The sequence below is a fragment of the Chinchilla lanigera genome, unplaced genomic scaffold, assembly GCF_000276665.1.
Source record: "Chinchilla lanigera isolate Chin_1 unplaced genomic scaffold, ChiLan1.0 scaffold00014, whole genome shotgun sequence".
In the NCBI taxonomy this organism is placed as follows: domain Eukaryota; kingdom Metazoa; phylum Chordata; class Mammalia; order Rodentia; family Chinchillidae; genus Chinchilla; species Chinchilla lanigera.
Genome location: NW_004955415.1, coordinates 9,795,190 through 9,810,221, shown reverse-complemented (window position 1 = coordinate 9,810,221; position 15,032 = coordinate 9,795,190). Strand labels below are relative to the sequence as shown.

The window sequence follows — 15,032 nt, the reverse complement described above, 5'->3', positions numbered from 1 at the left end:
AATAGTTCTTTAAAATACTAGGTAAACATAGCAAAGGTATAAAACATGCATTTGCATTGTGTGTGAAATTAACCACACGTTCTTAGGGGCATACATGATATACCAGTGTATATGACAATGCATTGAGCACAAGATCTGGTGAGGTATGTTTCCCCCTAGTCTGTCGCCCCAGGCAGTTTCAGTTTCTCAGTAAACTTGAAGTTATGCTCAGTGTTTTTAGTATGAAAAGTTACTTGTGTTGGGCATAAAATGGGCCCCGTAAGTGGGCAAGCCAGATATTCTACCGAGTATTTAACTGAAGAAACATTTATTCCAATGCTAATTAAAAATAAAAAATTGCCACATACTACTTTTTCAGACACAATATAGGAGTCTTTAATGTATGCATAAATATGGGTACACATACTGTATTTTTTACCTCAGGAGAGTTTTATTAAGAGAAACACTGGCTACACATGACTCTTTAATCAAACTCTTGAACTCAACTCTTGCATCAGATCCAACTCCACTATATGGTTGTTTTGACAGAGCAATAGTTAAGTATTAAAAAGTTTTGTATCTTATTTTGGAACTAAATAAGACAACTGACAAACATAAAAATCTCTACATGATTTTAAAGTAAAACTCATTTTCCTGGGTGGGGAAATCAGCAGATTAAGAAGACAATTTGGTCCATTTGGGAATTTGGTTGAGTTGGTTCTGAATCTATCCAAGAATGAGAAACTTAATTTCCAAGGCCTCATCTACCCCATTCATAAGAAAGAACTGAATATTAATGGAAGACATTCATATACTTGCCTTAACAAGAACTATCTTTATAAAACAAATTGGGGAAGACAAAGATAGTATCCAAAGATTACAATAAAAATATTGTAATACAATTTGTTAAGTTTGGGAACTTAGCCAAAACCTTTTATTGTTTCTCCTGAAGAATGAAAATAAAAAAAATTTATGTGATGCCAGAGATTAGAAATTAAGATCTTTATAAGAAGTATGTTTTATTTATTTCAATTTCTGTTGATGCTTGAAAGCTTGCTCTGAAAAGAAAATACACTGTGGTTTTCTCTTAAGATTACATAAATCTTTCACCTTTAAAAAAAAACCATTTATACATCAATCTGGCATTTCTTTTTACTTAGAAGGAAAGGCTCTTTCTTAAAAAACAGAAATATTTTCTTCCCCATAGCATGCCTTTCTCCTAGCTTTGTCCAGAATCAGAGATAAGTCCTCCAGAAAGTCAGTGACCACATACAGGATATAGTATTTTTGTACAAATTTTCTGCCAAGAGAACTTAACAGTATAAATTAAATAAATTTAGGAAAATAATGTTGTAACTCAAAAGTAAATTGCTCCTCATTTTAAGCTTTTTAAAATCTCCTAGTAGACAACTTCTATGTTTAAAGCTTAGATAAAATCGGGAGTCAAAATCAGACCCTAATTGAAGAAATCCAGACATGGAGAACAGTGGTTTAGTAAAAGTAAACTCAACAACATAGTTAAAATTGGGAAAATTTTAATATGCATCAAATGTACTTTACATAGATAACTAAAATACTGAACTTGTGAAATTTTAAATATTTTTCTCAAAAAAGGTTAGTGATTTTCTTGGGAAAGGTAGAGGCCCAACTAAGCATTAATGTGGCCAGTCCAGGTTTAATAAACACTAATATCTGAACAGCAGTTCACATTTCTTGTCTACAATAAGGTAGACTGTGAACTTTTCAAAACTGAATTTTAAAAAAAGTTTCACGAGACAATTTACAGGAATGTCAAATTTTTGAACTGGAAACTCAAAACTCTGCATTGGAATTTTTTTTTCTGCTGAGTGCTCCTAACTTGAGTATATAGACAATTTTCTTTCCTAATTCCTGGAAAAAAGCATTTATGCAGTAAGCCTTGTGTATTTAATGGGTTGTTTTTAAGAAAGGTTATCAGCTATGTGGTTGGTTTCCCACGGTTAATAAAAATCTATCAAAAAAATCATAATATAATTTGTAAGGAAAAAAGTTGTTTTTCCAAAGCTACAGGAAAAGGAAAGAAACAGCACAAACACTTAAAGCTAGTCACACTGCAGATATATCCAATATAGTATTCAAAAGTTCTATAAAAATGAACAAAAGATACATATTCACTTCCATTGCTCCAATAGTCTATCATAAATCTGTATGAGAGTTGCGCTGTAGCAATTTGCTGGTCCAATTTAAGAGTTCAGAGTCCTCCTTGTGTATTTAGCCCACTGATGTCCACATTTCAGATAAATTCCGTTCAAAAGACAGAAATGAGGGCAAAGACTCCATATAACAAAGCACAAGGATATGCTACTAAAAGTTGTTGTCCTTCCATGGCTAATGCAGAAATAAAAATCTTGGAAGCAGAAAAACTACACCATCCGATAATCCCAGCAGTGAGAACAATTCCTAACATGCCTCTGTAAGCAAAAAAAGAAAAGGGGGAGATTAGTTATGTAAGAACACTACAATAATTTACTCTAAAGAAAAGCATTTTAAATCTACACGTAGACACATGTGGAAATAATGAAGATTTTTCTTTCCAAGTGCTAAAACGAACCCCACAGTGAATTCACTGATGCTAAGTCATTTCATGTGATAAAAATCTCACTTATAACTATATTTCTCTTTCGAAGTACAAGGCTCGCCACCCTCGGCATTGTGACACTGGGCTGGAATATCTTGTTGTGAGGGCTGTTCTGTGCACTGCTAGGATGTTCAGCAGCATCCCCAGTCTCTACCAAGATAGCAGCATCCCACCAACCCCCAGCTGTGACATCAAAATTACCTCCAGACATTACCAAATATCCCTTGGGAAACAAAATTCTTCCGGGGTGAGCAACAGTGTATTAGTATAAAAATAAATCCTTCTCTAAAATTCAAATATTAACATGTCAATTCTTAACAAATAAGGATGAAACCCTTTCCTCAATGAAAATCCAAACCACTTTTGTTCAAAAGAACACTATAAAGTCATTATCCTGTCAAACTTCTATTATGAGACAAATAGTTGATACATGCTTTTCTCCTCAACCTCCATTTAGTTAATTCTAACATAATGTAACAAAGCCTAATCACTGGTCCAGCACTAGCTACAAGGAGGTGCTTGAAATGTTGACAGATGATCTAGACATTGACGATGAAGAATTTCACATAAATAAATTTATACCTTACTAGCTTGTGAAACACAAAATAGACAGTTAAGTATTCATACATTCTGCATATGCCCAAAGGTCAAGAAATCTGGCATGATCTAAAGCATACAAAGAAGAATAAGCATAATTTCAACACTAATGACTTGAACTTTTCCATGTGTTATTTAAGGATCACAACTATTCAATTTGTTACTGCTGTGACACTGGTCAATAAACATAAAAGTAGTAAAATTCTTCACCACACATAATACAAAGATGGCATAAAAGAGTTCAAAACTTATTCTTACTTTCATTGTTCATCTTCCAAAAACATGGAACAGTTCTTATGTTCAAGCGGGACTATCTCACTATCTCAGGGAATCAATCATTCACTATCTCTTTCAATTAATGATTATCTTGAACAGAAGGTGAGGCAAATCTTATCACATAGAATTGGTCCAACTTCAAAATAAAGATCAGTACTTACTGTAAAGAACATATCACTGCAAAGCTGGAAAGTAGGATCATGGGAAGCAGACAATATCCAAGGACACTTGCCACACAACCAAATGAAACGCCTGTCATACTCATTAAGTTTAATAAGCAGAACATTCCTAGACATCCAATTGCACTGATCCCATATACATAGCCAAACTGGATTTTGCCAGCCTATGAGTGAAGAAAAGGTAACAGGTTAAGGGACAAAAACTAAGTTATTCTTGACTTTATTTCACCCTAAATGGCACATATAAAAGTTATTCATTATCAAACTCTATAGCAATACATATATTTCATGCAGGGAAATAAAAAAACAGACTAGGCTTCATGGCCTTCTCAAGGTTAAAGTATCACCTCCTAATACACTGATACTTGGTCCTCCAGCTTACTTCTAAAAGGAACTTTGGTTGATGCTAAGCAAGTAAACTACACAGGTGGAAAGCTATTCAAAATGCCTGGACAATTGCTAATAGCACCTATTTCCTCAAAATGCGCCAAGGCAACTTATTCTTATGGGCATATACAGGCACAATCTAAGAGCAGAAATTTTATTCATTTTATATGGCATTAGAAAAAAGAGAAAAGAATCCAGGATAAGCAGGAGGCTAAGTGTCTGTGGAGAAGGAAAGAGAAAATGCAAGAGGAATATAACTGAAGGTGTTTTTTTCTTTCATTACTTTTCCAAATTGTTGGTCTTTACAGTCCTTGGGTAAGAAAAAAACAAACCAAAGACATCAACTTAACAATTCTGCTCTTGTAAATGAAATCACTGAACAGTTTTCAGACAGTAAAGATTAGCTAAGTTGGAACTCCCTTACTAGTCAAGTTATGTGAAAAAGTACTATATTCAGCTCATACTATCACTGTCCCTAAAATCTGCACAGAGAATCATTCAAAATCTACCAAGTTTTTCAAATGTAGGACTCAGAGTTAATGCTTAATTTAAAAAAAAATTTTCTTGTTTGTTTTTGACCAATTTTGCATGCTGGTATCTAGTAATTTGAACAACTAATTTGAAGACAATATGCAATATAACAACCATTGGTGAACTCTGACCATCGTGTCTAGTGAAACTCTATCATTTCTAATGTTTCTTTTGTTTTTTATTTTTTACTCTCTTTAAGTTTGATCAACCTTGCATTCTTACATCTGGTAATCTGAGCAACTTTGTTGAAGATAACAATATGTGATATAACAACCACTGTTAATTCTTATCATTTTATTCTGAAATCCTGTATCGTTTTTATTGTTTTTGCTTTGTTTTGTTTTTATCTATGTTGTTATTTTGCTATTGTTCTTTTTTTATTATTCTCTTTAAAATAAAAAAAGACTCAATCCAGAGAATATCTCTATAGATTATGATCAATGGAAAAAAAAATCATTGAGATTTTTGTTGACTCAAAATTTAATTGTAAATATTTGATTAAGAGTGTGTGTGGAAGTTTCATAAAGCTGAGGGAGTTCCCTGATGAATTCATCATTTTTAACTATTTGAAGTGTCTTCACATAGTCGGTCTTGTTTTATCTTCAAAACAATCCTGTTAGTGGGTAGGACAGGATTATCATCTATCAAAGGGAGCTGAAGGATTAAATAATTCAGTCAAGGACAAAGTAGGAGCAGAGTTCAAGCCTTACCCTTCTGACTAAAAATTCTATCTTCTACCCTTACATTATTTATCTCTTGTAGTTTGGTTATAAAATAAAATTAAACAAGTGTAATAGATATCATTATAAATTCTCATCATTGGCAAAATGACTTTAACATTCTTAAGGAGGCAGGAGATGGAGAAAACCTGTTTTTTGTTTCAATGTTTTAATGTATTAAAAATTAAAATATATAGAAAAGTAACCATCAGCAAAACAACAAAACACTAAGCATTAAAAAAATGGTATTTTTATTTAAAAAAAGCAATAGGGAAAAAATATTCTCTTTCTGAAAAGAAAAAATGATAAAAGGGAATTCTAATGAGGTACTGAAGCCACATACACTATTCACTTGGTTTTTTATTCTTGCGGTGTTTTCCCCAATAACTGGACTACTTAGAATACGATGTTATTTTTTAAATATGCTATTGCTATATAGTACAGTACTGGTAGAGAAGTGATGAAGAGGTATACATTCACCCAACTCAAGGCCATTCAAAACACATCAAAGACTTGAAGTATAAGCAAGAGTTTCAAAAATGGCTTTTGGTGAAATACTTAAAAATTGTTACTTAAGCACATGCTGAGAAATGAAATTAAAAACTTACCAGTAACAATGTGGCTCCAAAAGCAAGACAAAAAACCATTGGTCCTGCCAAGTCAGTTTCATTCATGATGCTGCCATCTGCTACTTTTAATGGATGTAGCACTGTTAGTGTTTTCTGCCAGATGTGGTCAAAATTGATACCTAACTCTACAGGAAAAGAAAATAAGACAACTTAGATTTGTGGCATACTTTTAATTTACCACAATATATGTTGGAACGGGAGCCATAGTGAAACCCTGTTAGTGTATTTCCATGCAGAATAATCAATATGCTATTTCCTTTCACTTCTTCCACTGATGGAATTTAATTATTAATCTTAAGTAAAAGTCAAAGTTAGCATTCAGACATATTTTATTATCAATTTATTAAAAAGTCTATTAAAAATATAGTCTCCTCTGGCCCAACAGTGTTATGTATACTCTTCAAAATAAGTAGAAAACTGGTTTGTAAGACTGTCTTTTAAAGGAAAGGACTTCTCCAAACAAAAGTATATTTCACTGACTCATACTACGAAGTATAGGTTGAACATCTGTATTTGGAAAAATATAAAATTTGAAAACTAAAACTTTTTGAACAGCAACATGATATTCTAACAGTTTCAGATTTTGGGCATTCTGGATGTCTTACTAGGGATGCTTCCCCAGTGAAGTCCGTAAGAATATTTCAACATTCAAAAGAACTCAAAATGTGAAATATTCTGGTCCCAGCATTTCAGTTAGGGTTTATTCAACCTGTATTACCAAATGTTACAACCAATCCTACCTTCTAATAAAGGGGGCTCATCCTCGAAGTTGTTCCCATAGAACGGCTGAGGTGCAGCTGGAGTATATGTCTGAGTTGGATGGAAAATCTGCCCAGTGTATGGCTGCTGTGGCTGCATCATGTCTGGAGGGACAAACCGGCCCGGCTGCGAGTAGTCATAGCCTGGATACTGTCTATTAAAAAAAACCCAAACAAACAGGAAATTAAATTTCTCCAAAGTATTCCAACACCCTGACAGTCGATATTCCTTAAATTCCTAAATTGTCATATGATAGCTACAAAAGATCAGGATACCACATTGGTTTATTTATAAATGATGACTGAAATTACCACGATCAAGCTGAGTACAATGAAAGATTTATAAAGAATCTTCTTATGAGGCTAGTATTCCCCTGTTCAGAATTTAAGCAGTTTATGAACTTTTATATTTTTAAATGCTTGAAGCCAACAAATACTTAAACATCTTGTTTATTTTTCTTTCTTAGTGAGGGTATATAATGATGTGCTATGAAATAAGCTTATAGCCTAAGACAACGAATGGAAAACTTAGGATAACAGAGCTTGCACTACACGTTACATAATTTTTCATGGTAATCTGGATACTCGTGAAAGCATCATTCTTCTTTACCTTTTTAGTATGTCATTTTTTATAAATAGGAAGATCACCTGGAATCATCAATTTGAAATCACAATGTGGGAAAATTAAGCTTATACTTTGTGAAAACTTTCTGAATATATTATTGGTATAACTTGCATTTGAATAGTGCTTTGAAATTTTTGAAGTGGTTGTGCATCTGTTGTCTCATTTGTACTAACAGCAAATCCTATATTTGGAGGAAGAGCCCTTACTGTGGCTGTTTTCTTTTTTTGTATCCATTTATTTTTAAAACTTTTTATCAGTACATGTTTGCAGTCCATAATACATTCCTTGTGTCACTGGTCCGTGTGAACAGAGCTTGATTTCTTTCTTTACCCCTTTTCCTTTTCCTTCCCTTCCCACTTTTTTTTTCTTCATTTCCCTCCCTTGAAAAAGATCTTTCTTCCTACCACAGCTATTTTAATGACAAGAGGGAACACAAGGATATTGAAGGTACATCTTTAAATATTTGTTTCACTATCTTCTGGGAAAACATTATCAATTAATGGGATTAATCTAATTGTGTAGTGCAAGCTCTGTTATCCTAAGTTTTCCATTCGTTGTCTTAGGCTATAAGCTTATTTCATAGCACATCATTATATACCCTCACTATTGTAAGAAATACAGAAGTGAAACATTTATTTAATAGTAAAATATTTTTAAAAAACAGAGAAATTCTTTAGTCTATCTTTAAAAATTTATGGTTCCCTTTTGGAAAATGCAAGATTTTCAAATCCATTAATAAATAGCTACCAGTAAATACATTGTGACATGAACATGTAAGAGATTGCTATGTACCTATAAAAAGAAAGAGGCAGTTTTATGTGTACTAATGAAAATAATATTTAGTGAGGAAAAAAAGCAATGTTTAAAATAGTGCACATTATACATAGCCATTGTGATTGTGTTGTTTAGAAAATAAACACACAGATGTATATATGCTTGTATATGCCAAGGATAGCTCTGGGAGTATAAAGAAACATCTAACCATTATTTTGCCAAGTAAAGGAACTTGGTAATATGAGGGAAAACGAAATTTCCACACTATGAACTTTTATACTTTTGAAAATGTGCAATACTCATTACTTACAGAAACTGGTTAATTTGAAAACAACTTACATGCAATGTATAAGTAACTTAACTGCAAATGTACAAAATAATCTTTGAGGATGTTACTATTTGTAAAGCATTCTTTTAAGTGTTTAATGTAGATTATCTCTTATTATCCTCACTACAACTCTCTGAAGTAGATACTATTGCCTCCTCATAAAGATGAGGAAACTCAACTCCAGGTTAAAATAATTTGTCCATGGTGGTACCAGATTTAAAATGAGGCTACTCTTAACAGGTGTTATAAAAAGCACTTCAAAATCCTACCTTATAAAGACAGTTATAACAGTCTGCTCTGTACAGGTACTTTCTTCAGTGTTTGTTGTATGAAAATATATTGATTTCTTCCTATGCATGAGCTCACCTCACATGTACACTATCCTCTCAGAAGGCTAGCTGTTGAACTAAGGTGAGAATTTACGCTGCATGAATTAATACAATATGCTATTATGCTGATCTGTCAGATGTATCAGTCTATGAAACCACAAGACAAGCTCCATATGGCAATTTCTGCAGTGTGTTTAAACAGACTGTGTTTTAGTCTCAGAGAGTTAAGAAAAAATGCACAGCAACATAAAACTAAAATGAATAGTACTGAGTAGCATTTCTCAGACACTTTGGTCTTAGCTTCCCTTTAAATTCTTAAGATGTATTTAAACTTTAAAGTGTTTTTGTTTATGGGAGTTATTATCTATCAATATTGACCATGCAAGAAATTAGATGTTTAAATTTTTAAGTATTGAGTAACTCATTTAAAGTAATACATTTTAACATAAAAACTTTCATGAGGAAAACTTTAGAAAAAATAACTGAGAAAAGTTGCACTGTATTATATTTTAAAAATGTTATTAGAGGTTGGCTTAATGGAAGGTAGTTTTATGTTTGCTTCTGCATTCAATCTGTTGTGACATACTGTTTTCATTGAAGGACTTGAAAATTTGTTACAGACATGTAGTTGGTAAATAGTATTATAATAAGATTTCAGACAATCACAAATTAAACCAAATAGATTTTAGACAATCGCAAATAAAACCACATTAAAACTCAAAACAAAATTATTTAATCCTACATTAAAAAGATCATGTTTGTTAACATCACCAGATATTATCAAAAAAATGGTTAATTACCAGAAAGCTGACAATTTCAGACTAATGAATTCAACTTTTCCAAAATCTTTATTGTTGCCTAAAAAACTGACCACCAGCAACACATACTGTCAGTTGTTTTTCTTGAAGTGACACTCTTACTAATTTTTGGGAAAAGATGTGACAATACTCAAATCTGAAGGACCAGTTTGTCTATCAGTTGTTATTTCAAATTAAAAATGATCTTTCACTGAAAGATTCAGCTTGTTCAGTTTGGTTCAGCTTGCAACTCAAATTGCACATGTGCTTTCCTAGAGATCATACCTTCACTATGGAACAGTAATGCTTTATGACTGTTTTACTAAAGAAGTGGGGCTGGGGATTTAGCTCAGCGGCACAGCGCCTGCCTGGCAATCACGAGGTTGTGAGTTTGATTCCTGGTACTGGAAAACAACCAAAAAAAAAAAAAAAACAAACAAAAACAAAACAAAAAACTACTAAAGAAGTATGTTTATTTAAGGGTCAAGATTGAATAAAATTACAACTTTATGAATGCTCCATTATGGGAATCCTTAAGTGAGAACATACTCGTCTATCTTTCAACAATGTGACTATGAGCACAATTTGATGTAACTACCTTGATTCACACTCAGGTACTAGCAATTTTATCAAACACTGGTTTTTGCAGTATCAGTGCAAATGTTAACATATCTAAAGGTTGTAGAATGTTAATATTGTTACAAAAATCATTTCTCATCTTAAAAGCTCCCTGAAAATTCTCAAGGATCCTAGAGTCTGCAGTCTATACTGAGAACTACTGAGTTAGACCCATAAATTTTAAGTAAGGAAAAGAAATACTTCAAGCAATTGTTTCAAAGGTAGCATCAAAAACAATGTACTGGCACAAAGATATGGATATCCATGGAAAGGAGCAGAAAACAACCTCATGCACCTACAGCCATCTGATTTTTTACCGAACAGCTAAAAACACGCATTGGAGAAGACAGCTTCTTTAACAAGTAAGTCTTGGGAGAACTGGATATCCTCTTGCAAAAGACTGAAAATAGATCTCTATCTCTCAGTCTGTACAGAAACCAGAACAAAATAGATCAAAGATGTAGATATAAGAACAGAAACTTTCAAACTGTTGGGAAACAGCATGAGGAAAACACTTAAAGCCATAGGCATAAGCAAAGACTTCACGTGTAGAACTCCAACAGCAAAGGGAGTAATACAAAGAATCAACAAATGTGATTACATCAAATTAAAAAGCTGCTCAGCAAAAGAAAAAAAAAGGCCAAAAAGTACATGAAAAAATGTTGAACATCTTCAGCCACTAGGAAAATATAAATCAAAATAATTTTGGGATTCCATCTTACCCTAGTCAGAATGGCTATCACCAAGAACACAAAAAACAATCAATGCTGGTGAGGCTACAGAAAAGAGGAACACTCCTACACTGCTAGAAATGTCAACTAGTACAACTAGTATGGAAATCAGTATGGAGACTCTCAAAAATCTAAAAGTAGAAACAACATCTGACCCAACTATCTGCTGGGTATATTCCTAAAAAAGTTAAAGACATCATACTATAGAGATAGATGCATACCCATGTTTACAGTGGCACAATTCACAATAGCTAAGCTCTGGAAACAGCCTTGATACCTTCTAAGAGATAAATGAGAAAAAACAATGTAGTATATAGGAACAATTGAGTATTATTCAGGCACGAAATCATGTCATTTGTAGGGAAATAGGTGGAACCAGACACCATCATCTGAGTAAAATATACCTGACTCAGAAAGTTAAAGTATCATGTTTTCTCTTAAATGAGGAACCTAAAATATAATACATGACTAAAATAAAGAAGAGATGGCAAGAAATTAGATAATAGAGTCCTGCAGATGGGGAAAGAGGCCAAGAGAAGAAAGGAGACTAGGGACAAAGGAGTAAACTGATTGAAAACAATCAAGATATGTTATATGCATGTAACAATTTCCCCAAACGTCAATATTCCACATTACAAACGTACCGTACTAACAAGAAAATGGAAGAAAAATATCACTGAAGCAGCCGCACACTGAGCTTCACACATTGAACAGAGAGATAGTCGCGCTTGTTCTCTCTCTTTGAATCATTACTCCCACACAGAGGGAGCATCATTATTCCATGTTCCAAATGCAACATGAGAAAGACAACACCATGGGAGTTTACTATTTGCGTTTTCCAGCAGCACTTGCTCAGGAAAACTTCTGATTTAGTCTTGCTGGTTTTAAACTAATACATAGCATGGTAGACATACATAATCTTTACAGACTAAAGCAACACTTTCACAGCAGAAAAAGTTCTATATGCTAAATCAGTACTCTCCTATGCATTGTATCAACAAGGACAGCATTTGCACATACTAGGTTCCTACTCAAGTTCATGAAAATCCTCAGATATTTCATAAAGGTATCATCAGTTAAGTCAAAGATGAAAACATAATGGCTTTCTGTAGTTTAGAATAAGTGACTGATATTTATTTCAGAAGTATATTTAGACTATAATGTGGGATCTCTCCAGTATGACTCTTTCACACACATGTGCACATACACAACAACAACAATAGGTTATAATCAAAGGATCATCTGCTTTTAGTTTTTTGTTTGGTATATGACTGTATAAATGACACCTGTGAAATAGCTACAGAGGAAATCATAAAATGCGAAAGGTGACATCAGAGCGCCAATACAGAATCACAGACTAGTAAGTCAAACTGAAGACAATCCAAATATGCTATCTGAACCCATACTGTCAGCAAGAGAGAGCTAACAGTTATCACGGGAGTTGTACACAGGCTGGAAAAATGTATTATGTTGTAGATGTACTTGAAGGTACACATAGTAGAAGAGTTCAATTTCTTTTTTTGTAAAGGTCGGAGGCCCACAATTATTACTGCTAATAAATTACACCTTTTGTTTTTTCAAACATCTATCTACTCATATTTAGTAACTGGCGGTAATGGTTAATTATAAAGAATACAATTTCTTCACTAGCACTGAAGTAATTTTCACTGGCACATGATTTGGTTGGAATGGAATTTTGAGGATGGTCAGTAACAGCTGCTGTGTGGACAACTGAAATTGGATAAGAGGGATAAATCACACCTGTAAGTGATGCAAATATAAACAGGATAGAGAAAAAAACACACAAATAAACCTAGAAACCTGCAATCTAAAGAAGATATTTCTGTTCGGTCTAAAGATAAAGGTCATTTGATTAAAAACAGGTTACACACAGAGACAGACTCTCCAAAGGCCTTGCTGCTATAGGCAATGATTTACCAAATAAATTTTGGCCAATGATATATTTGCCCTCCCATACAGAGTAGTCACCAAAAATATATATTTAGATAATGAAATGAAAATCTTTCACTTAAATTTTCCAGTTCTGCCTAGTTAAGAGACGTGCTCACCAGTATGTACAGTAATTAAGGATTTAAAAGAAAAAAGTAATTCATATGCAGCGCTGCCAAACCTATGGCATGTGTGGCACAGCTAGCTATTTGTTATCGCTGAAAGCTCTAAAAGGTTTGCCACTATTGATATAGAGTACGTTTATATGCTCACTCTCACTGTTCAACAAATTAAATTACTCGAATTAAGCTGATTGAGAGAGTCTGTGGGTTGTAAAAAGGATAGCCTACCTAACGTGGACCATACGGGGGGCTGAATTTGACTTTTGTTTTTTAAAGATCTCTGGCACTTTCATTCAGATATATTAATTCAAACACAGGCTAGTATTGCATATTTCTCATACAATGACTAGATATACAACCCTGCATTGTTCTCGCCCCGAGACAGTCTTCATGGGGTTTTAAATTCAGGACCCAGAGATGAACAACAGGTAACTTATGAATTGTCTTGAGTTACACAGACATTTACTTGGGTGTTTATGAGAGTATGTACATATACTTCTAGAAAATAGGTCCAGATTTTATAAGATTAAGGAGGTCTAGAACTATATAAAAATTTGATATAGGAATACTCCTTCATTTGACTGGAGGCCAAATAAGGTTTTTCTCTAAGGTTCTAAGGAGACTAAGGACATGATGCCCTACAAGAGACTGGGAGAAAGCCTTCTGCTAATGTATTTTTTAAAAAGATACTTTTTAATTTTTAACAGGTCAAGGTCTAAAAGAGTTCTGGATCCTCTTTGGAACTGGTAACTTCTGTGATACGGACCATAATGCTTTTGTAAAGAATTAAAATGATAATTACTCTGTGAAAATCACTTCATTTCCATTGTTAAACAGTCATTAAGCACTTTCAATTAAAACTGATAAAGAATGATTCTAGTGTCAGACAAGCCGTCAAAAATTTTGCCATTTTTAACTAGTTCTATAAACGAAATAGCCTAAATAATGACCCAAAGCTCCCACCCTCATCTTAAATCCAGTAGAAATACTGTTACTACAAGCTGGCACTTCAGGTTTTCAGAAGATACTAAGCTTGAAACACGGTAATTCCTTCAAACCTAAATCAGTGTCACAGATCTCGCCAGACCAAAGAAGACTGTGGCAAAAATGGCATTCCAGAAAGCAACATATTCACATACAGTTTTACGCAGAATCAAACATTCTAAACACAAGGTTTCGGGGGCTGCGGCACAATGTCTGCCTGGCAAGCGCAAGGTCCTGAGTTCAATTCCCAGTACCAATAAACAAACAAGCAAATGCTTTCACTGCAGTGTAAATTTAATTACATAAATTGTCAAAGCTGAAAAGTTACTTGCTATAGGGTCCTCCACTTCCTCCATAATCATAGGATTGCTGAGACTGGTCATCGATGCTGTAACTTGTCTGGTAGAAATCTGTATTTAAATTATCAAAGCCTGACATCGCAAAAGACCTGTAATAGAAGAGAAATTGACAGCGTTTATGCCCAAGGTCCTACTTCATTTCGTCCTAGCACTCTGATTAAGGAACTCATCTTAAGGCGACGGTAAACTTTTCCTCTAATCGTGGGGGCCAGCATTCGGAGAGACTTCAGGAAATTTCTAGTCTCTGCTGAGAAACCCAACAAGACACTTCGACCTCAAAGAGCGGATACGCCTTCGGTAGGGGCGAGGTCCCGGGAGGGGTGGCTCTACAGCGACCTAAGATAACCAGTAACAACGATGATTCCTCATCTTGCAACAGAGCTTTACAGGAGCAGCACGAATGTCGCCTTGCAGAATACAGCTCAGAGCCTGCCAGGAGAGCGCAGGATCGCGGAAGGTCGCGTACGAGACGGAGCGGCCGCGTCGGGACAGGGAGTGAAAGGGAGTGAGGGCTGAGCGAAGGACCGCGGCGCCGCGCCCAAAGAGGGCAACAAGCTGCGCCGCACAGCTATCGAAAGAAGCCAGAAAGTGTGCAACGGGCCTGCGACACTCACCCAAGGCGGAGGGAGCAGTGGCGGCAGCGGCTGTTGCACCAGCGGCCCCAAGTAACCCCCACAAATTCAACTCCGCAACGTACTCTAGCCTGTCGCTACGTGTCACAGGGCAAAGAACTGCTTCCGGGG

The 15,032-nt window shown here is 34.6% G+C and overlaps 1 protein-coding gene across 1 annotated transcript; it reads right to left on the bottom strand.

The window, feature by feature from the left end:
* Window positions 1–350: 350 nt before the first annotated feature.
* Yipf5 (Yip1 domain family, member 5) lies at window positions 351–15,008 on the bottom strand. Its single transcript, XM_005380690.2, has 6 exons — window positions 14,904–15,008; window positions 14,259–14,378; window positions 6,655–6,827; window positions 5,894–6,039; window positions 3,631–3,812; window positions 351–2,429 (listed from the first exon to the last, which is right to left on the bottom strand). Exons 2-6 carry the CDS (start codon window positions 14,366–14,368, stop codon window positions 2,267–2,269), a joined length of 774 nt encoding a protein of 257 aa, XP_005380747.1. The 5' UTR covers window positions 14,369–14,378; window positions 14,904–15,008; the 3' UTR covers window positions 351–2,266.
* Between the last annotated feature and the right edge of the window lie 24 nt (window positions 15,009–15,032).

What these genes read in the sequence shown, in the direction of transcription:
- Yipf5 (XM_005380690.2), bottom strand. Translation starts at nt 14,368, where the DNA reads ATGTCAGGCTTTGATAATTTAAATACAGATTTCTACCAGACAAGTTAC. An exon ending in TTGGAGCCACATTGTTACTG is followed by an intron (nt 3,813 to 5,893) that starts GTAAGTTTTTAA and finishes CTTCACTCATAG; the next exon opens with GCTGGCAAAATCCAGTTTGG. An exon ending in GCAGTGATATGTTCTTTACA is followed by an intron (nt 2,430 to 3,630) that starts GTAAGTACTGAT and finishes TTTTGCTTACAG; the next exon opens with AGGCATGTTAGGAATTGTTC.